This window comes from Mustela lutreola, chromosome 1, assembly GCF_030435805.1.
Source record: "Mustela lutreola isolate mMusLut2 chromosome 1, mMusLut2.pri, whole genome shotgun sequence".
Taxonomy (NCBI): Eukaryota; Metazoa; Chordata; class Mammalia; order Carnivora; family Mustelidae; genus Mustela; species Mustela lutreola.
In genome coordinates this window covers 277,345,315-277,368,119 of record NC_081290.1, presented here as the reverse complement: position 1 = coordinate 277,368,119, position 22,805 = coordinate 277,345,315, and the positions used below count along the sequence as shown (strand labels likewise).

At 45.1% G+C, this 22,805-nt stretch overlaps 2 protein-coding genes across 2 annotated transcripts in view; one reads left to right on the top strand and one right to left on the bottom strand.

The window, feature by feature from the left end:
- The first annotated feature begins 249 nt into the window (after positions 1-249).
- Positions 250-7,145, top strand: MED19 (mediator complex subunit 19). Its single transcript, XM_059142820.1, has 5 exons — positions 250-551; positions 4,791-5,047; positions 5,216-5,312; positions 5,836-5,930; positions 6,112-7,145. Exons 1-5 carry the CDS (start codon positions 284-286, stop codon positions 6,178-6,180), a joined length of 786 nt encoding a protein of 261 aa, XP_058998803.1. The 5' UTR covers positions 250-283; the 3' UTR covers positions 6,181-7,145.
- ZDHHC5 (zinc finger DHHC-type palmitoyltransferase 5) overlaps positions 6,870-22,805 on the bottom strand; it is a 26,771-nt gene continuing 10,835 nt past the window's right edge. Inside the window, exons 3-12 of the mRNA XM_059142787.1 lie at positions 20,893-21,014; positions 16,059-16,216; positions 14,456-14,628; positions 14,203-14,305; positions 12,843-12,934; positions 12,275-12,407; positions 11,375-11,498; positions 10,839-10,951; positions 9,558-10,417; positions 6,870-9,118 (exon numbers count right to left, since the gene is read on the bottom strand). Coding sequence (XP_058998770.1) covers positions 8,953-9,118; positions 9,558-10,417; positions 10,839-10,951; positions 11,375-11,498; positions 12,275-12,407; positions 12,843-12,934; positions 14,203-14,305; positions 14,456-14,628; positions 16,059-16,216; positions 20,893-21,014 — 2,044 coding nt within the window. The 3' untranslated portion in view covers positions 6,870-8,952. The remainder of the gene's footprint in view (positions 9,119-9,557; positions 10,418-10,838; positions 10,952-11,374; positions 11,499-12,274; positions 12,408-12,842; positions 12,935-14,202; positions 14,306-14,455; positions 14,629-16,058; positions 16,217-20,892; positions 21,015-22,805) is intronic.

The following is a 22,805-nucleotide window of genomic DNA, read 5'->3' as shown; positions in this document are numbered from 1 at the left end:
GTCTAGTCTCGGATGCTCCGCCTCTGCGCCCGGAACTAGATCTCTGATAGGACACTGCATTTTATTGGTCGATCTAGCTGTCGCTTTCTCTAGTTAAGTCATTTTATTGGCTACGCGACCGTGGCGCTCGGAGACTACAGAGAAAACTTTAGTAAGTTTAGAAAGCACTTCCTGAACGTTCTCATAAAGCGACGGAAGTAGTTGCCAGAAAAAGGTAGGCTGGGTACCCAATGATAAGCGGCTCCCAGAGGAAGAGGGCGGAACATCGTGAAAGGATTGTCCAATGAAAACGACCGACGCCAGACACCGGGACCGCGCCGGGGTGGAGAAGACCATGGAGAATTTCTCGGCACTGTTCGGAGCTCAGGCTGACCCACCGCCACCCCCAACCGCACTCGGCTTCGGACCAGGAAAACCTCCACCTCCTCCTCCCCCTCCTCCGGGCGGGGGCCCGGGCACGGCCCCGCCGCCCACCGCGACCGCGGCCCCTCCCGGCGCTGACAAGTCGGCGGCTGGTTGTGGTCCCTTCTACCTTATGCGGGAACTTCCAGGTGAGTGCTAGGCCTGGCCGAAGACAGCCAATCAGATCATAGCGAGGAGGTGGTGGGCGTGGCTTTCAGCCCGCCCGGGTAGGTGTGAGGGAGCCTAGGCAACGCGTGTCTGGACCTTGGAGCTCCAACTCTGAGCGGCTCTGAGGATTCACCGCCAGAGGGACGGCATGAATTTTTGGCCTGGATTAGGAAGGGGAGAGAATGCATTTCCATAACCATGTTTCGCACCGTATTTGGCTCTGTCCCTCATGCTGGTTTATTTTCCTAAAAAATTTCCAGAGCTTGAGTTTGGAATTTGGGAGGCCCGATTTAACATCCTTGCAGATCTTCAGGTTTTTCAGATCTGCCACAAACATGCTCTTGGTTTGAGACACGTTGCCCTCCTTCTAAGAGCCTCTGTGTTTCTTCAGCTGTCGGAAGGAGGGGCTAGAATCGAACTCAAAAACTGTTCTGTTGAGTACCTTCTGGGTACCAAGCACTGTGTTCTAAATGCTTCAGATACAGCTGTGGGTAGGGCTGACAAGATCTTTGCCTGTTTTGGAGTTTACATGTCAGAGGAGGCGGCACAGAGCACACCAGATAACATCAGATAGTGGTTAGTGGTACAAGGAGACAATGTGATAAAGAATTGAGGCAGAACTGCTTCAGCGAGAGGATCAAAGAAGCCATCTCCGAGTAGATAATATTGGAGCGTCAGTGTAAAGAGCCAGTCCTGTGTGAGTGGGAGAGATGAGATGCAAGAAATGAGGTCAGAAGCCGTGGTGTGAGGGAGAAGCTTGGAATATCTGAGGGTCAGAAGACCATTCGGATTCCAGTGAAGTTTCAAGGGAAAGAGTGATAGGAGATGAAGGGGGGAGGAGTAGGCAGAGGCCTTTGTAAAGCGTTAAGATTTTAAGTTCAGGAGCCATTTTATTATTTATTATTTATTTTTAGTAATCTCTGACGGAAAGTGGGGCTTAAACGCACCATCAGAGATCAAGAGTTGCATGCTGTGCTGCCTGGGCCAGGAGGCACCCCTCAGGGGGAGCCATTTTAACACAGGAAAGTGACATGATCTGATTCACCTATTTGTAATTATCCAAACAGCTATATTAAGAATGGAAGGTGGGGAAATCAGTCAGAAGTTACTGCTTTAGTCCAGGAAGAAGATGGTGGTTTGGACTAGGCAGTAGCAGTGGAGGAGGGAAGCAAACTGAGGCAGGATAAACATTAGGGACAGAGCTTATCGGAGTGAAGGACTGAATAAAGAAGTAGAAAGGAACTGGAGACACTTGTAAATTCGTGGATTGAATAGGTGGGTGGATGGTAGTACTGAGACCAAGAAGGAACAAGTTTGAGGAGGTGGAAATCAAGTCATTTTGGACATGTTAAATCTCCGGGTTGGGTTTCAATTCCTCCCAAGTCCTACTGCTACATCAGGAATTGAGGGAAATAATAATGCACACTGATACAGTGCTTTGAAGTTCACAGTACTTATAGTTGAAAAAAACTGAAGTTATGGTCGATGTCTACTAGCAGTTTCTCTTTCTGTTCTGATTGTACCTATTTATGTCAAGCAGTTGACAGATACCGAGTATGTCTTGGGCAAATGCTGGTCTTATGTAGGAAGGACGGTGTGTGATGAGAAAGGGAGAGAACTATTAAGTCTAGTCCTTGCTTTTAAGGAGCTTATTTGACTTAGGGATATAAAGTATGTGGTTTAAGGGCAGTGACTGTATTTCTTGTTAAGGCTAATCTCATTTCTTCATGGTCATGCCTCATATTACAACTGTTAAGAACTACATAATGGAGACCCCTGGCTGGCTCAGTATGTGGAACATGTGACTCTCGATCGTGGGGTTGTGAGTTCCAGCCCTGCATTGGGGGTAAATGTTTATACTGTTTTTTTGTTTTTGTTTTTGTTTTTAAGATTTTATTTATTTGACAGACAGAGATCACAAGTAGGCAAAGAGGCAGGCAGAGAGAGAGGGAGGAGGAAGCAGGCTCCCCGCTGAGCAGAGAGCCCAATGCGGGGCTTGATCCCAGGACCCTGGGATCATGACCTGAGCTGAAGGCAGAAGCTTTAACCCACTGAGCCACCCAGGCGCCCCTAAATGTTTATGTACTCTTAAAAAAAAAAAAAAAGTATCTACATACTGTTGTTTTTTTTTCAAAATGTGTTCCTTGTTATCCAAGATGACAGAAAAAGTTGTCACTTGAGCCAGACCTTTAAAATTTCAAATTGAAGAAAATTTGGAAGAATTGTCTTATAATTACATCAGCTTTCCTAAAACAAACTTCCTGAAAGGAAATGAGATAAGAAGTATGTTTCTCAGGAGATAATGGAGACTCATTTGGATGGACTAGAAACGTGACATAGGGGAGTAATGGTAGATCAGCCCCCAAAGCTAAGTTACAGTAAGATGTGTTTTACTGTGAGTGCCAAAGGAATTTGAGCATTTTCCTGAGGATAATGGGAAACAACTGAGATTTTTGAGGAGTGTTGTTTCTAAAGATATCTGCAGAATATGGGTGCCATGTACTGAAATAGAGAAGCCGGGACGCCTGGGTGGCTCAGTTGGTTGGACGACTGCCTTCGGCTCAGGTCATGATCCTGGAGTCTCGGGATCTAGTCCCGCATCGGACTCCCTGCTCCATGGGGGGTCTGCTTCTCCCTCTGACCCTCTCCTCGCTCATGCTCGGGAGAGCTCACTGTCTCTCTCTCTCAAGTAAATAAATAAAATCTTTAAAAAAAAAAAAAAATGAAATAGAGAAGCCATGAGGGAGGTGGGGAAGATTTGGAGGTTAATAAAAATGAATCTGCAAGAAATTGACTAAGAGGAAGTTGGAAATGTGAGACTGGTTCTTAGGAGGGGGGTTCTTAGGAGGCTGGGGAGAGAGGTTTATAAAATTATTTTCATGGAATTGATAGTCAAAATGGGAAGTTGGAGGGACTCATCAAGTGTTTAAGAAAAGCAGCAGTGCCTTCTCATCTGAGCCTTGAGGATGACTCCCTACAAGAGGATAGCTGACAGAGGGGGAAAAAGGCAGGATGCTAGAATGACAGGAGGCAGTTCCTAGTTATGAGGAGCAGTACTATGGCACCGAGTGTTCTGCTGCTACAGTTGACCGTGCTTCGGAAATGTTTGACACAAGAAAGAAAAAAGGGAAGGGTAGGGTAAGGCCTTGGGGTATGGAGAGAAAACACCTTGCTCACTTAACTGAGCACCGACGGTGTGCACTGTGTTGGGCAGCGGAGATACATGTATGAAGAAGAAAGACACTGTCTCGGCCCTCAGGGGACTCACATCAGAACCTGGGTTCTTCCAGGTGAATGATTATGAATAAGCACTTTCTCGTCATCATTTGCATTCTTCGAGTTCATCCTAACTGTAGCTGAAAGTGTAGGCTAGCTAGCTCCATCCTTGGCCACTAGATCTTATTATTAACAAGCTTCTATTTGAAGTATTTATACTGATAGTGCCTGGCATCTGTACAGTACTTTATACTTGTGTTTTCATTTGAACCTTGAAAGAAAACTGTGTGTTTAAGATAGTTGTTACCTCACTGCAGAAATAAGAGGAAACTGAGGCATAGAGCACCGCTAGGATTAGACTTCCAGTTGCCCAGATGCTGATGGGACATATCTTTCTTTGAGGCAGAACATTATACTTGGGCTTATGAGTGATAGAGATGATGGTAACAGGTTAGTCAGCAGTACCTAAAAAAATCCCATTTCCTATGTAAAGGTAGTAAGTGTTTCTTGCTAGTTTAAAAAAAAAGTTCTTGACCAGACACTCAATCCATTTGGGTCATATTTGGCTCTTACATTGCTGGTAGCTGAGCTTTGAGGTAATACCCTGCTGTGTCAGAGAGTATAATTAACCATTAGTATATTATATGAAAAGCACTCAGAACAGTGTTCAGCACAGAGTTAGCATCATGTAAGTGATTATTGTGGTGAGTTTAAGTTGGGGAGAATGTCTGTTTCTTTGGGATGGTTTCCATCTCTGCCCTCTTTGGATGTTTGCGGATTTTTCTCCTTGTTGCAACTTACCATGCTATATGTATTTTTAGTGTTCATTATATGTTGTTATTTATAATTTTGTTGTTTCTTTAAAAAATAAATTTAAGTCTTTGTAATTCTCACTTAAAAGATTATTTAGTCTAAAATATAGTCCTTCACTTTCCCTGTGGGTGACTTAAAAATTCTCTGTTGGGACTAATATTTTTTGTTCTTTTTCTCCCTGTGTCCTCTAGGTAGCACCGAGTTGACAGGCAGCACCAATCTGATCACACACTACAACCTGGAACATTCCTATAATAAATTCTGTGGGAAGAAGGTGAAGGAGAAGCTAAGTAACTTCCTGCCTGACCTGCCAGGGATGATTGATCTGCCTGGTTCCCATGATAACAGCAGCCTCCGCTCCCTCATCGAGAAACCCCCTATTCTTGGTGGTTCTTTTAATCCTATCACAGGGACCATGCTGGCTGGCTTCCGCCTCCACACTGGCCCGGTGAGTCCCCTCTCCGGGAGGAAGAAGGCAAATGGGGAGGCCTGAAAGGTGTGGAGGTGGGTTTTTTTTTTTGTCCAGGTCTGTTCCTTTATAATGTACTGAGCAGAACAGATGGGAGCAGGGCATTGCCTCCCTCCACTTACCTGGACCTTCCTTTGGTTCCTTCAGTTACCAGAGCAGTGTCGTCTGATGCATATTCAGCCTCCCAAGAAGAAGAATAAGCACAAGCACAAACAGAGCCGTACCCAGGATCCTGTCCCACCAGGTAAGAAGCAATGCTGGTCAAAGCCAGAAACCCTGGATCTGGTTGGACCTTCCCCAGTTAAAAACCCAGTTAGAGGGACGCCTGGGTGGCTCAGTTGGTTAAGCAGCTGCCTTTGGCTCAGGTCATGATCCCAGTGTCCTGGGATCAAGTCCCACATGGGGCTCCTTGCTCGGCAGGGAGCCTGCTTCTCCCTATATCTCTGCCTGCCTGTGCTCACTCTCTCTCCCTCTCTCTCTCTGACAAATAAAGAAAATCTTTAGAAAAACAAAAAACAAAAAAACCCAGTTAGGTTCCTTACAGAGCCCTGGACTCCCAAATTCTCCTTAAACTGGTATAAAGGTAATTAATGTTTCCTGCAGGTAGGTCTCCTGGGCAAGGAGAAAGTTGGAATGGTGCTTTAGCAGGGACTCCTGATCCTTTCTGGCCTTTAGAAGAGAAGTTGCCCTTGATTAGGTTTTCCTGTGGTCTTGAGTTCCAAGTAGTAGGGAATTTTGAGCTCTACGATAAGGAATTTCTCCTACAGAAACACCATCTGATTCTGATCATAAGAAGAAGAAAAAGAAAAAAGAGGAGGATCCTGAACGGAAGAGGAAGAAGAAAGAGAAGAAGAAAAAGAAGGTAGGGTAGGGACCTGCTCCTGCAGCTCACTGAGTCTCCCTGTCGGCTGTGGTCCTTTGCCTCAGGTGGGACCCAAGACTGAAAATCCAGGGCATGTTGCAGTTTTTTCCTGTATAGCACTGATCAAGGCCAAGGCCACTTCCTAGTTGTTCTCTTACCCCTCTTTCCTTGTCTTCCCCAGAACCGACACAGTCCAGACCATCCAGGCGTGGGCAGCTCTCAGGCCAGCAGCAGCAGCAGCCTCCGCTAACAGGACTCTACTGGGATGGCTGTTCCTGCTGGACTGAACCTGCTGACAAAAGCTGCCCTCCAGCTCGGACACTGCCACGGAAGCATCCCCTGCAACCGGGACAGATGCCAGCTCTGACTGTGCTGGGCTAAGATTAATGCATTATGTGAGAGAAGGCCATGCTTTTGTAAGGCTCAGCCCAGTTGGCTTTCTCACGGACATCTCTTCCACTCCCAGGAAGCTTTCCTTTCATCTCTTTTGTGCAATTGGTCTGATTTAGGACATTGATCTGTTAGGGTTTTTCTTTAAAAAAAATTTTTTTGCATTTATCAAACTGGCTGAACTGTGGCTGCCTGTTAAAAGAGGTAAGTGCCTTTCCATGTTGAGAGTCAGGTTTAAGCCAGGGCACTCAGAGATCTGAGGAGAATTTGGGTCCTATCATTACATTAATTAGTTGGCAGGGGGACCACCAAAATGAGAGTGGAGAACATGGTACGCAAGTGAGGCAGAGCTTGCTAATACCTGTCCACAGCACTCTGCCCATCATGGGGAGAACCAAGCACCTGGATGAGGCCCCACCAGAAGAGCCGATCCAGTTAAGGCTTATCTGTCTTCTAGATCAGTTTTGTGTTAAAATAGAAGAGCCAACTGAAAAAGCACCCACAATCACCAGTGTATTTCAGCAAGGTTGATTCCTGGTGAAGCCTGTGATTTTTATTTATTTTTTCTTAAATCTCCAGCGAGCAAAGGCAAATGCTTTTTCTTATTGGACTCTCTGACCTGCCCTATTCCTTAGTTAAAATATTGAAACTTGGGCTGATACAAAAAATTTCTAAGCTTCTAAGATAGCCACAAAAAGACAGCCTAAACTAGCAGAATGTGAGATTCCTTCAGTCTTTACAGCAGGCCAGGTAACTGGAAATGTCCATGAGAAAACCCAAGCTATTGTAATCTGACTTTAAATAAATTTGACAGAACAGCTAAAATCTGTTGTTATGAGCCAAGGTTGTTACTCCATCAGTAGGTGGAAAACCATTCATTCAACTACAGGTTTAATCTAGGATTTCAGAGCAAGAGTGTATATGCTTATGTCATGGACAGTGAAAATAATGGGTTCTGGCCAGTTTCCAGAGATTTTGTGTCTGAGGCAGCCTATTTAAAATTAGGGCATAGCCTTTGCTTTGGACAAGCAGAAGAAACACCATGAGCTATCATATTAAAGTGCCAGCCATATCCAGGCAATCTGCCTCTAACAGGCTTCCATCCCTCCATCATCCACGGTCTCACCTCTGGCTACATCCAGAGAGCTTTACGTCCCAGAGACAAAATTCTGTATTCAAGAACTGTAGCAGTCAAGAGTTCTCTAAGCCTTGAAAAGGCAAAGAGCTTAGCGGTCACAAAAGGTGTCTTCTAGGAATTTTTGCATTAAATCACCAAAATAAAAACAGGACCTGCTGTTTTAAGTGGTTACTTCCACTACTGTCCTGCCTAAAGGTGGGCCAGGACTAAAGCAGCTTCTGAGGTTTTCTTTGAGACTTTCCACCAGAGATCATTCACCTTGCCTTAACCAGACAAAATAACACAAGTCAGGGGGAGCTGGTTAGATCAGGATTTCTTTTTATTCCTTGTTGGTTTAAAATGGCTAATCAGAATAAAAAATAAAAGGGCCTCTGTCCAGAGGCTGGGGTCTCCCCTATTTAGAGGTTAGAACCCAGGTACCCCCACTACCCAGCACCATACTGAGGTGGGCTGAGGGGTAACCCCCAAGGGACAATCGGAGGGGCCTAGGCCTGCCACTCCTTCTCTCTATCCCGTTTTTTGGCATGTGATGAAAAATATTGCTTTTTGGATTCATCTCTCCCGGCCTTGGATTTAAAAATAATGTTAACCATGTGAGTTGGGGGAAGGCTCTGAGGGGACTAAAGAAGCCCCGCACTAATCCCTCTCCCCGAAGAAGGGGTGGGGGGGATTATCCAATATTGTTCCTGGAGCTCAGCCAAGCTCTTTTCCTGATCTCCCCACCACCACCAAAGTCATGGGGCTGTGACCCCTTTCCTGGGGAAACTAAGTGCCATGAACCTAGAAAACTAACTCCTCTCCAAGTCCTTCCCTCCTCTGACCAAGACCCCAGACTCGCCTCTCCCAAGGTTTCTTTCCTGATTACTACGCACCAATAGCAGTGGGGTGCGGTTTCCTTAGTTGGTAACTGGGACAAAAGAGAGGGAACCACTGGGAAAAGGAAGACTTCAATGGATGTCCCCACTTCTTTCTTGCTGGTCTGAGGAGTGGGAAGAGTAAGATACCCCTCCTTCTACATATCCCTCCCTCATTTTCCCATCCCAGGATAGATATATAATTTCTTTGATATTTATAATATATATATATATGTATATATATATATATATATATATATATATATGTACACAAACACCTGGTAACGCAGAGAGGAAAAAATAGAATCCGTAACAATAATAAAAAAAATTATTTCTGGTTTAAAAATGATCTGGTTCCCTCCAGGGCGAGCAATTGCACAAATGTCCACTGAGTCTGGTCCAGGGGTTAAAGAAGGGAAGGTCTTAAAAGGTGAAGGGGGTTGCTACCCCAGTCTCAGGGCCCCAACTCTCCGACTCCCCACCCCACTGCATTTTATAAAACGCTCCTCATCCTCTTGGAATCGGTGGTTTGAAAAAATGTCCATGCAGGGGAGGGGAGCCCCTTGAGGAAAGGAAGGTGGCCACCTGGGGCCCTTTGGTGTAGGCGCAGAGGCGTAGGGGGAAGGGAGGTGCCGAAGGCTCACACGGAAATCTCATAGGTGGTACCACCCACCCCTGACACCTTCTTGACTCCGCCCCTTGTGGGGCTGCTGAGAGGCGGCTGCCCTGGGCCAGGAGAGGCAGAGCCTATACTCTTGGGCTGCCCATTGGATTTGCTGTAGGCGGTCTTGAGCTGTACTTCATCTCTAGGAAGAGAAAAAAAAGAGAGGTGTCAAGAAGCAGGACACAAAACACAGAAAAGGGAGACCATTTTAAGTTAGGAAAACTGACCTACTTTTCTGTATGCTTTCTTACCCAAACATTTCCACCTGTTTTATTGTCCTGCTTAAAACCAACCTGATGCCCTATCTCCTCTCTTTACTCCTTCCCCTCCAACAGCAATTATCTTAAATACTTACTCTCAGGCAAATAAATACATTTCGGGAAGACAGGATTAAGAAAAAAGTATTATTGATCGTTAGGGTCTTAACAGCAATAGCCCATGAAGGCAGCTAGATAGAGTGAAAGGAGCTATCCAAAAGCAGGCACCTCTGACTCCACTTGCACACAAGTGAAGTCATGACATCTTTGGTAATGCTATGCTAATTTTAAGTCCACTGAAGTTCAGGATGGACTCATACTTACTTGGGTGTCAGTAATGGCTGCAAGGCTACTTCCTCTGCCTCAGAGACACCAGCTGGGGCTTTTTGGCTGCTGTAAGACATAGATCGGCCCAGGTATGGGGCAGTGGGGCCTGGTTCAGGGGACCCTAGTCCCCGGCCTCTTAGCCCATCTGGCTTGCCAAAACGAGGGGCAGCTGGGCGTCCCAGTGGAGTCTTGACCAAGGGTGATCTCTTTGAATCATCTGAGGAGGAACTAGTACGAGGGGCATGGCCTGAGCCCGGTGTTGACTGAATGCCTGAGTCTCCCAAGCCTGGTTCTTCCTCACGGCCCGGGAGTGGGGGTGACTGGCGTAGCAGCTTCTCTCGTTCCTGGAGGGAGGCCACAATATGGCGCGACAGATTGTCGTACCGGACTGGTGAGGGCTCTCGGTGTGTTGGGCCGGTTGGCACCAAACGTGGGTGCCTCTCGGCTTCCCGTTGCTGGGCCAGTCGGGCTGACAGGAAGGGAGAGGTGTAGCCTAAAGGTGGGTCTGGCTCAGGCCCTGCCTGCACTGACTCGAAATCAGGGCTGTCTGAAGGAGTGAGCAGGCTGTCATAAGATAGGCTTCCATTGCGTGTCTGGTTGGCCAGGCTCTTATAGGAGGTGGAGGTTGTGCCCTCTGAACGAATGGACTGCAACTGGCCCAGCTCAAAGCCAGTGCCCTGGGCCGACTTGAGGCTGGAGGAACGTGAGCCACTGGATAGTGGATCGAAGTGAAAGCTTTTGCCAAAGGTGGGAGAACGGAAACTCTCTGGCTCCAAGCTGGGCTCCGAGCGGTAGCTGGGATGGCGGCTGCTCTCTGCAATTGAAGTTGGCTCCTTCAGACTGTCCCCACGACTCAACTGAGGGAGAAAACAAAGCATGCTCTCAGTGTTCCTCCTCTTGTGACAGATGCTAGGCCCTAGAGCCCAAGCGGTCATGCCCTGCCCATATGCTTATTAGAACTTTTTCCATGCATCCTCTTGTTCAACACCTAGAGCAAACTAGCAAGTTGGAACAAATAATACCTCACTTTAAGATGCAAAAAATGAGGCTTAAAGAGGTTAAATAACTCACCCATGATGGGTTTTGAACACAGATCTGATGCTGTGATCACTAGTGCTTTTACTAGTATGCTACACTGCCCCCTCTTTGATGAAGGACACACTATCAAGATTCAGTCTCATTAATGTCTTTGGTTTTTTTCCTTCCCTTCTCCAAAGTTCTTTTTCCCAGAGCAGCTGACACACATCACAACCCTCCTTCTTCCAGAGTGTTCAGTACCTTGGCGCTGGAGGAATGAGGCATGGCGGCCGACGTACTGCTGCTACTGTAGCCCGGCCGGTACTTGTACATGGTAGGTGTGGGAGGGCTGTCCTTGCCCAAGAGGCTGCTATCTGCAGGAAAAAAGGCCCAGGGACAGACTTGACTTTACAAGCAGTTCTCTTAACTTGGTCAGAGGTCATTAAAGGACAGAGGGAGAACCAGGTAGGAACGGATATACCAGCCAACAGAAAAGTCCCAGGAACATGATTTGCCTGCAGTAAAGATTACAGACTCATAATGGCCCAGAACTCGGAGAGAGAATGCACCAAACATGTCTAAGATCTTCTATGGTCTATCTGGATGCTGACAGTTCCTTACCCACAAAAGTCCAATTCGCTACCACTAGCTACATGGAATCCCCTTTCTCCTCTACTAGCTGCCCAAAGTGGCCAAAGGCCCACCTGATGGGTGTTCTCAGTGACAATGCAAGTATTACTTCCCAGGGCTTGCCTGTATGTCTTCTCCACAGCACATAGTAACCTTCTTACTCTTACCCTCATTAGTAGCCAGGCTGAGGTGTGTTCGTAGCCCTGTGTAACGGCTCAGGTCCGGTTTAGGAGGAGGTGGGGGTTCAGCATCTGCAGACTGGCTCTCTGTTATCTCCAAGCTTCCCTTAGACTGGATGAATGAGGGAAAATCAGATTTGGAGAGCTGGGTATAAGGATAACGCATCAATTATGTATCTCTAAACTGGGACTAGAAGTCAAGGGATGAGAGCCATTTTGGGGATGACAATGGATAAAGAATAATTTTCAACAAGGGTTTAATCCTGTCATTTAGGTGTTCATTTCCACCAACTATTTGTTGAGCTCCTACCATCCGTAAGCTGCTACATTAAAGTCCTAAGAAAACATGGAAACGAAAGGCTCAACTTCTGTCAGTGGACTTAAAATCTAATGAAAAAAAGCAGATATGCACTTAAGTAATTAAATTTTTTTTAAGTAACTCCACACTAAACATGGGGCTTCAACTCATGACCCCAAGGTCAAGAGCCACATGATCTACCAACTCAGCCAGCCAGACGCCCCCGTACTTAAGTAATTTTTAACACAAGTTATCAGATATTGAGAAATACTATAAGGGCAATGTCAACTGAAAGTTTCCATCTCGGGACGCCTGGGTGGCTCAGTTGGTTAAGCAGCTGCCTTCGGCTCAGGTCATGATCCCAGCGTCCTGGGATCGAGTCCCACATCGGGCTCCTTGCTCCACAGGGAGTCTGCTTCTCCCTCTGACTCTTCCTTCCACTCTGTCTACCTGTGCTCGCTCTCACTCACTCTCTCTCTGACAAATAAATAAATAAAATCTTTAAAAAAAAAAAAAAAAAAAAAGAAAGTTTCCATCTCTCTGCCATTAAAGTCCCCAAGTTACCTACTTTACTTCCCTGCATTCCTCACCTTGCTTCTCCTCAGCTCTCCCTGGATGCCATTATCCATGATCTTCACAGTTATCTGCCCATCTGACACTTCTGGTCGAAGGAAGGGAGGTCTGATGACAATCGTCTTTTCTTTCTTTGGTCTCCCCAAATACCTGAGTGTCAAGAGTAAGAGGGCTTTCATTCATTCATTCTAAAATACCTAGTGGCTGCCTATCTTGTATAAAACATTTTTAAAAATAAAGAACAGTCTGATCAAGATAGCAAAAAACTCAGCATTGAACTGATTTTTTAGATTCCAGGAAGAACTGCACTAAGACTAGGCCTCTGAGCAAATACCTAGTTCAAGCCGCTCTAGAGTAAATCTCACCCTCAACTCTCCAAGGAGAGTAGCCATAATACCCAAAGGATATCAACTGAATTCGGGGGGTCCACTAAAGGACACCATGGCTTTCCCTTGCAGGTACTTCCCAGTCTAAGAGAACCCTTCCTCAACAGCAGTTTCCCACCCAACTTCCCCTAAACTAGAACAAGTCCAAAGACAAACGCTTTGACCAACAGTGAATACTAGACCAAAGGGCTGGGTGTACCTGGGTGCTGGGGAACTGCAGAGCACACGGCTGACATTGTTACAGCAGCCATTGGTGAAGGGGTTCACACCTCCTCGGAATTTACCCGTAACCTAGAAGAAGTAAAGATGGGCCATTATCACTTAGACAATGGACCTTGACCTCCAAAGGCCAAAACACAAAACAATAACCAACTATTGTGCACCCTCTACTCAGAAGATACAAAAATGAGCAAAACGCAACCCTATCATCAAGAAACTTATAGTCATAAAAGTTAAGAATGGGAACTCTAGTGGCACCTGGGTGGCTCAGGCGTCAAGCGTCTACCTTTGGGATGGAGGCCTATATCTGGCTCCCTGCTCAGCAGGGAGCCTGCTTCTCCCTCTCCAGCTGCCCCCATACTTGTGTTCCCTCTCTCACTATCTCTGTCATAAATAAAAATCGTAAAAAGAACGGGAACTCTAGAGTCAGTCTGAATCCTAGGGCTACCTCACCCAGATAGTGTAGCTATCTGACCCCATACATCAGTGTTCTTATGTGAAATGATAACATAGCTCTCTCAAGATTGAAAACTAAGAAAATATACATAAAAGGACACAGGTAAAGTCAGCTTTATTATAAGCACAAGAATAACCATTTCCCTTTAAGTAGTATCATGAGCTTCCTAAGAGCTGGCCTAAGTCTACTACTGTTTCTATAAGCTCAGAGCTTAAATTGTCTGATATACAGTGTACATTTTGCAAATGTCTGTCAACTAAGAAATGCTTCTGGGACACGTGGGTGGCTCCGTTAGTTAAGCATCTGCCTTCAACTCAGATCATGGTCCTAAGCTCCTGGGCTCGAGCCGTGCTTCGGTGGGGAGCCTGCTTATCCCTCTCCCTCTGCTTCCCAATACCCCCTGCTTATATGCTCTCTCTCTCTGTCAAATAAATAAAATCTTAAAAAAAAAAAAAAAAAGAAGAAAGAAAGAAAATGGTTCTGTTCTCATGCTTTCATGAGGAGCACGGACACTTCATCATAAAAAGTATTCATCAGGGGCGCCTGGGTGGCTCAATGGGTTAAGCCTCTGCCTTCAGCTCAGGTCATGATCTCAGGGTCTTGGGATCGAGCCCCGCATCGGGCTCTCTGCTCAGCAGGGAGCCTGCTTCCCCCGCCCCTCTCTCTGCCTGCTGCTCTCTCTGCCTACTTGTGATCTCCCTCTCTGTTAAATAAATAAAATCCAAAAACCAAAAACCAAAAAACCCCACCAGATTCTTTAAAAAAAAAAAAAAAAGTATTCATCAGGCATCCATCTCTGGGAGCACTCCACAATACTTTTATTAGAGGGCAAAGATTTGCAGGCCCAGCTCTACAATGCATCTCCCATCACTTCACCCCGTACCTGTTCATTGGTTGTGCGTCCCCTAGCCACCAGCACCACATGAAATCCTGTGAGGCCAGCTACAGGGATGAAGAATAAGCCAGCCACACACATCACTGTCATTCTAAAGCCAAAGAATCAAGGAGAACAGAGCAACATGATCTCACCATCCCCAGCCCCTACCAAGAGCCACCTTCCCTTTGACCCTTGCTACCACAGTGCTCGACTTTCCTCCTCCTCCCCGCTCCCAAGCCCACAACCCACAGAAGGATACGTGACAGCTGTGCGGACCCCTGAGAGTTCCTCCATGTGGTAGAGGACATAAAGGAGGCCAAAGCCAAACACACCCATGATGTGTGCTGTCAAGGAGAGGAGGAAAAGGAAGAAATAGCGGTAGTTCCGGCGACCAATACAGTTGTTCACCCAGGGGCAGTGATGGTCAAACTCCTAGAGGCAAAAAGAGAAACACTGAGAAGCATCCTTGGACCAGAGCCCTAGATCACTTCTATTAAGAAAGAGACCAAACTTGGGACACCCAGGTGGCTCAGTCGTTGAGCACAGGCCTTCGGCTCAGGTCCGAAGGGTCTTGGGATCAAGCCCTGCATCGGGCTCCCTGCTCAGCAGGAAGCCTGCTTCTCCCTCTCCCACTCCCCCTGCTTGTGTCCCCTATCTCGCTGTCTGTCAAATAAATAAATAAAATCTTTAAAAAAAAATAAATAAAGGACCAAACATCAGAACTGAAGCACTGCTTTCATTAACAGGCAATCGTGATTGTGTTCACCGTTTAGTTGCTAAATTAACAAGGTTAATAAGATTAACATCATTAACATCAGAGGCTTTACAAAAACATCAAGATTCATGAGAAAAAAAGCCCTGACAGGCAAGTGCTTATAGCGAAGTAAAAACTGATCGGGGAAAAAAGGGTTAAAAATAAGAGAAAGGGGACGCAGGAGGACGCGCAGTAGAGAATACGGCTCTAAGATTGGATTGGAGTGCGACAGACAGCATGCAGTGGATGCAGCAGCTAACACAAACCCGGGACAAATGACCAAAAAGATGAGTCAGAAAGGCTACAGGTGGGAAAGCCTATTCCCACTTGGGGTCCCTCCTACAAGAGAAGAATATGCTCTACCTCTCATTTGTACATCACTGATAACGGGTTTTTTTTTCCATTTCCAATTTCGTCTAAATTACAGACACTAAAATGTACACATATATACATAAGAGTAAGTGTTTGCTATTTATAGCTGTTAGAGAATATAAAACTTTTAAATTAAACAGATAAAACTTTTAAATTAAGTTTTAAGTTTTAATTCCGGGATACTTAACATACAGTATTGTATTAGTTTCAGGTATACAATACAGTGACTCAACAATTCTATATACTACTTAGTGCTAATCTTGGTAAGTGCACTCTTTAATCCCCATCACCTATTTCATTCATCCCCCTACCCTCCTCCTCTCTGGTAACCATCAGTTTGTCCTCTATAGTTACGAGTCTGCTTCTTGGTTTGTGTGTGTGTCTCTCTCTCTTTTATTCCCTTTGCTCATTTGTTTTGTTTCTTAAATTCCACATATAAATGAAATCATATATGTGTTTCTCTGACTTGTTTCACTTAGCATTCCACTCTCCAACTCCATCCAGGTCGCTGCAATTGGCAAGGATGAATATCATCTCATTGTGTATATGTCCCACTTCTTTATCCATTCATCTACTTGAGAATACTTTTTGACAGAGCTAGAATATAGCCCAGGTAGTCAGCCAGGGCTAGATCTCACCCAAGACCCAGAATGCAGAAGATTCTATTCTTATTCGACGGACAGGAAGAAGAGAACCTAGATTCAGCACCCAGGCCCACCCCCATGAGGCTTCCTACCTCCACACAATTGTCACAGACACTGCAGTGGGAACATCGAGGAGGACGGTAGAAACGGCAGGTGGCACACCACTTCATGCGCACCTGGATGCCCTTAATCTCCACCGTTTTGTAAAGGGGAGCTCGGAAGTCGTCTTCCTTGTCTTCATCCTCCTCAGCTGCAGAGAGGAAAAATCAGTTAAAAAACAACTATGCCAGAACTGCACTAGGGGGGCGCCTGGGTGGCTCAGTTGTTAAGCGTCTGCCTTCGGCTTGGGTCATGATCCTGGAGTCCTGGGATCGAGCCCCACATTGGGCTCCCTGCTCAGCGGGAAGCCTGCTTCTCCCTCTCCCACTCCCCCTGCTTATGTTCCCTCTCTTGCTGTCTCTGTCAAATAAATAAATAAAATCTTAAAAAAAAAAGAACTGCATTAGGCATGAAGGATCCAGTGATATTTAAAATATGGCCTCTGCCTTTGAGGAATTCAGTCTACTGGGAGAGAGAACAGGAACTAATAACTAATACTGTGAGATCAGCCCTACAATACAACACTACCAAACACACTGGAAATGAGGTTCAAGACAGTATGACTCAGACGTAGCTCTGCTACCGGAATGCTGACACTTCGTTTACATACTACAAATATATCTGTAATGAAATAATTTACATATCAAAGCACATATGTAATGAGTCTGCATAATAGTTCAATGTCTACAAGGACATGAAAACTATAGCAATCCAAGAGAGGAATTAACAGCAACCCTTTTTATCCATGCACAAACCCCTTTCCAAAAGATCTTCCTTAACTCTATTAATTCCCTATATATTTCAGTATTATTTGCTGGCTCAAGATAGTCTCTCCTTACCTGAATGCCCTTTCCTTCTTTCTTTTTTTTGAAGATTTTATTTATTTATTTGACAGAGAGATATCACAAGTAGGCAGAGAGGCAGAAAGAGGGGGAAACAGGCTCCCCGCTGAGCAGAGAGCCCGATGCGGGGCTAGATCCCAGGACCCTGAGATCATGGCCTGAGCTGAAGGCAGAGGCTTAACCCTCTGAGCCACCCAGGCACCCCACTGAATGTTCTTTCAATTTCAATGATCAGAAACTCATGATCCTACTTCATGACTTAAAGTGCACTATTTGCCTTCTCATCTACAGTGTACAATTTTTATTTTTTATTATTAATCTAGAAAAAATACACATGGGAAGGAAAAATTAAATAAATGAAGGTATAGGGATTAAAAATCAAGTTTCCAACTTTCACTGACTGAGGAAATGCTTTAAAATATAAAGAGGTGAAAAAAACGCCAAGGTAAAGAACTGTACAAACAAAAGATCCATTTTGAAAATAGAAACCAAAAATCCACACTCGTAGGGGCACCTGGGTGGCTCAGTCAGTTAAGCCATTTCGTCTCAGGTCAGAATCTCAAGTGGTGAGATTGAGCCCTGAGTAGGGCTCCAAGCTCAGCAGAGAGTCTGCTTGAGATTCTCTCTATCACACCCCGACCCGCTGGCACTCTCTAAAATAAATAATACATCTTTGAAAAACCAACAATGGGGCGCCTGGGTGGCTCAGTGGGTTAAGCCGCTGCCTTCGGCTCAGGTCATGATCTCAGGGTCCTGGGATCAAGTGCCGCATGGGGGGGGGGGGGTCCTCTGCTCAGCAGGGGGCCTGCTTCCCTTCCTTTCTCTTTGCCTGCCTCTCTGCCTACTTGTGATCTCTCTCTATCAAATAAATAAATAAAATCTTTAATAAAAAAATAAGAAAAAGAAAAACCAACAATGACATACATTTGATACAGATAAGTAGTATATGTAAATGTTATACATATAAATCTTTAAACCACTGAAAGGAAATAGCAACAGTAGTTATCTTCTTTTAAAATTTTATTTATTTATTCGAGAGAGAGAGCACGAGCACAAGCCCAAGGAGAGGCCTGGGGGAGAAGGAGATGCAGGGCTCAATCCCAGGACCCTAAGATCATGACCTGAGCTAAAACCAAGAATCAGATGGCTCAACCTACTGAGGCACCCAGGAACCTCAATAGTAGTTACCTTTGGCTGTGAAATTACAGGTGGTATTTGTGTTTTTTATGCTTTCTACATCATGAATATTTATTCCTTATTAAAATCTTTACTTTTTAAGAAAGTTTTCTTTTAAAGGAAAAATGTTAAAATACGACTTATTTTGAAATTTCTGATCTTTCCATACCAGAAATGAACACTTTCTTTTCTTAAAGTACTATAGGGTTCTTAGGTTACTCTTATAACTTAGCACAGTATAGCATATTTACTCCTAGAAATGTCTTCCCTATCTTTCTTTATAGACTGATGAGCTTTTTGAAAGCAAGGACCTTTAAAACAAAACAAAACAAAACTCATCCCAAATGACAAGGATAATGTCTTCCATACACATCAATAAATATTTTATAGACATTAAAGTGTCATTAAGAAAGCCCTCCTTGAGGTGCCTGGGTGGCTCAGTTGGTTGAGGATCTGCCTTTGGCTCAGGTCATGATCCCAGGGTCCTGGGATCGAGCCCCGTGTCAGGCTCCTTGCTCAGTGAGGAGTCTGCATTTGCCTCTCCCTCTGCCTGCTGCTCCCCCTGGCTTGTGCTCTCTCACTCTCTGGGTGTCAAATAAATAAATAAAGTATTTTTTAAAAAATAGCCCTCCTGGGGCACCTGGGTGGCTCAGTGGGTTAAAATTTCTGCCTTCAGTTCAGGTCATGTTTCCAGGGTCCTGGGATAGAGCCCCACATCGGGCTCTCTCTCTGCCTGCCTCTCTGCCTACTTGTGAGCTCTGTCAAATACATAAATAAAATCTTAAAAAAAAAAATAGCCCTCCTTGGCGCTAGAGACTACAAGTTCCTTAGGTTCAACTAATCTTTGAGACAGAAGTCACAAATAAAGCACAGTGATACAGGCTTTGTGAGCACAATGATCTCAGGAAAACCTCATTCTCTCCAAAGACTTCTTCCCAATTTGAGTCTCATCCTTGCAAGTTAACTTCACAGGTGAAGAGAAACATTGGTTACCAGAATCAACCTCTCTCTAAATCTAATGACGGTTCCTGACTTTTACCTCCTCTCCTCTGCCAGAACAGCCTACTTCTTCTCTAAGCTTAACCCTTCCAACATGCATGAGGAAACCACATCCTCCCTCTGTAAGGTAATTCTTCTATTATTCCCCTTTCCAGTTCCAACTTCCTTCTCTTCTCCAGTTCCTCCACCTCATTCTATCAGAGTGCTTTAATTTTCTCTATCACAAAAACAAAAACAAAAATAAATCAAAGCTCGCTCTCTCCCCTAAGACATTCCATCTTCTGCCCTCTCTCCTTAACTTCTTGAAAGAGTAATCTCAACACTCACCGGCTCTGTTTCCTCACTGCCCATTCACTGCCTTCCAAAACATCAGTTTTGCTAATTTAACTGCATTTGCTAATTTAACATACATACCTAAACACACTATAAGAACTATCCCTGCCAAGATCTTAAATTCCTTAGTTACCAAAATGATAAGCAATTCTGAGTTTTCAAACTACTGGATCTAATTTCTGATACTGCCAACCATCATGAACTTCATGAACCTTCCTTAATTCCCACTTTGTCCAGTTTCTTCTCCTACTGACCTCTGTTGCCCAATCCCTCTCCAATGGCTCCTCCTCCTCTTCTCCTCTGCTCATTATTAAAATGCCAGTGCTCGTTAGATCTGACCTTGGTTCATTCCTAATCTTCGTCTACTTTCTGCAGACAATCTTACTCCTGTTGGCTACAAACACCACATGGCTGAAGCCTCTGAGATCAAAGTCTCTGAGTCTGACTACTCAATCGGCCAGTGGGGAACTCTATCTGAATAAACATACTATCTCAAGTTGAACGTGTATAAGAGGCTATCTTCCCCCTAAACATGTTCAACATTCCTGTAACTCCTATCTTGGTTTTTAAAAATCAGCATCCAACTTATCTCAAGTTAGGAGCCTTGGGACTACCCTAGACAATTCCTTCACTCTCTCGCTCTCCTCCAATAAACAAATGGTCATGAAGAAATGTGTTGATTCAAAAAAAAAAAAAAAAGAAGAAGAAGAAACGTGTTGATTCTGCAGGGAAAAATCTCTAAATCCAGCCTTGAATTCAAGTTCTCATGCGGTCTACATTGTGGCAATAGCCTCCCAAAAAGTATCTGTATTTACTTCAAGAATTATTTTTGTAAAAAGAAATCTGAGCCCATGACTCTTCCAATTAAACACCTCTTGCTGTCCAAATGAAGAAATATAACCTATTTAATTTAGCACATAGTCTTTGACAATTTGGCTCTCATTCACCTCCTACCTCTTCTGGCCCCGCTATGTGCTTGATCTTCCACCCCACTGAGCTCGGCATTTGTGGCACATGCTGCTTCCTGGAGCTAGAATGTGCTTCCCTGCCATCCTTCACCTGACATCCTTCCTGCCTCCTCTTTGCAGCACTGCCCCCATTTCCTGGGGCAGATGTAAGTGCACCCTTTCCTACGGCCTCAAATAACTTTTTTCATGCCTTCACCACGGTTCACACCACCTGCTGTAACTGTCGACCCTTCATCCTAGATTATTACTGTGCCTGGGGATTCATATGTTCAAAATGAATCCCCGCTGAATGAGTAACTGAAAATCAAAAGTTGACCCAAAGTGAATGAACAGGACTAGAAGTTATGGCACCTATTCTGGAAGACTCTGACCCACTTTTCATCATTAGACTATTGACGTATTCCAAAACCCTCAGAGTCCTAAGGCCCAGGACTAAATGCCTATGTCCAGAAACCATTATTTTTCAAAGGTAGTTGAGGAATTTCCAAGAGAGGAGAAGGAGATCTTACCTCGAGGGAAAATCCCTGGGTCCATGAAGGTGGCCATGCTGAAGTTGGCCAGCACAAAGAGAAAAACAATCGCATTGTAGATGGGCACTGCAGGTGACACAGAGAGGCTTAGTCCTGGACAGCTGCACAGATAATAAAGAAAATGAGGGGCTGCCCCTAAAACTTGGGACACCAACCATATAAAAACCTGAAAGGTTTAACCCCCATACTGATACATCATGTGTGCTTCACCTCCGCTGTCCCAAATTATCTTCATCCTTCACAAGTGGGTCTAGTTTTCCCATAGAAATGCTCGTTTTAGATCAAGGTACGAGGCTCAGAATCCCTCCTACCATAACCCCTTGTACTAAAGGTCTGTGTTCTTCCCATTCACTCTCCCCCTGCAGATCTTTCCACATTTTGGAACCTGTCCTTATCTCCTTTTAAGCAGGCACAAGAATGAGGGACTGAGTATGTAACTGACGCCAGCTACATTCCCTTTTCTTGCAAAGGCTGAGGCTGCTGGATCTCAGCCATGCCCCACTGACCTGCACACAGGCGCAAAGCATGGGATACCACCTGCCTCTCTGGCTCCCCTTCCCTCTTCCCAGCTGGCTTTCAACCACTCTTAACTGCCTAAAATTTCTTCACTGTACCAGATATTCCTGAGAGTTTTATTCAACTAAAAGCCAGTTCTCAAGCGGGGAGGGGGACCACTCAGAGATACCTATGGGTATCAGGACATAGAACGAGACCCCTTGAGGTCTATAAATGATATAGAAGAGTAGGGGAGAGAAAAAAAAGGAGAGAGCAGACCAAATCAGCCCTAAATCCTATAGGAAAAAGAAACTGGCCAAACATATCCAATATTCCATAGGGTCCAAATCAAGAGATATGCTTTAGATAACTTTTCTTTGACAACCCCCTAAAAAAGAGAAGGGTGCCCTAGTCCATGATTAAACTCCATTCCTCTCAGGATATGAGCTCATAAGTAGGAATGCTGTAAGAACCCTTCCTTTCTGCTGATTTCCTGCGAGGTGGAAATTTCAGAAGAACATCTGATGTGCTGGTCGCTTTGTCAGTACTATCAAATGCGTGGTCTCCTACCTCAGCTCACGAAGAACTTCCCCTTGCAAGACAGCGGCTAAATACCCTAATCTGCTTTGTGGCTGAGAACTTAATCTCCAGAATGAGGACAGCATCTGTTCTTGTCCCCTCTATCTGGACCAGCCAGAAGGAAAGGAAGAGTTCACTGAAAGAAGGGGCCAGGAGAACAAAACAGCAAACGAGTCTGGAGAATTAATCCACAGTAGTCCTGGATTCTGTTGAGAGATCTGTCTCCATCAAAACAAGAAGCACAGCCCTGAATGGTGATTTGAGATGTGAGGAATTCATAGGAATTGAGCTCCTTAATCAGAGTAAGACGCAAAACTGATTGTCACAAAGCATCTCACAGGTCTTCACCACCTCCGTCTACTTATTCAAATTTAACATACATTTAAAAAAAAAATAAGTGCATATTTATCATGTAGTAGGCTTTTTAGATAGTAAATACCAACTCTTTGCTTCTCTGGGTAGGTGAGTACGTAATTGGGAAACGAAATAATGAAGCGAGGTGCAGGCACTGATTTCAAGGGAAAACGGACCCTGAGTCACAGCCCTCATTTTCCTCTATCCACATCTCCCAGGGAAGCCTCTTCCTCTAGGGGGTTCTCTGGTTCAGAAAATATGTCCCCATACTCAGGCAGGGTTTGGGGAGGAATACAAGCAAGATGAGCCCTTACAGAGTCCCACCCAAAGGCTGACCTCCCAGGTTCCTTGGGAGGGAGGGACAGAAACTAAAAACCAGTCATCCAGGTCAGAGCCCCTCCCTGGCGCTTAGCTGTCTTGCTCTGACTTCCGCCAGGGGAAGAGGAGAAAGGGTGACTCACTTG

Excerpts from the sequence above, each read along its gene's own strand:
- MED19 (XM_059142820.1), top strand. The coding sequence starts at position 284 with ATGAAAACGACCGACGCCAGACACCGGGACCGCGCCGGGGTGGAGAAG. Across the intron at positions 5,048-5,215 it reads TCCGCCTCCACACTGGCCCG|TTACCAGAGCAGTGTCGTCT; the intron begins GTGAGTCCCCTC and ends TGGTTCCTTCAG. Across the intron at positions 5,313-5,835 it reads CCAGGATCCTGTCCCACCAG|AAACACCATCTGATTCTGAT; the intron begins GTAAGAAGCAAT and ends TTTCTCCTACAG.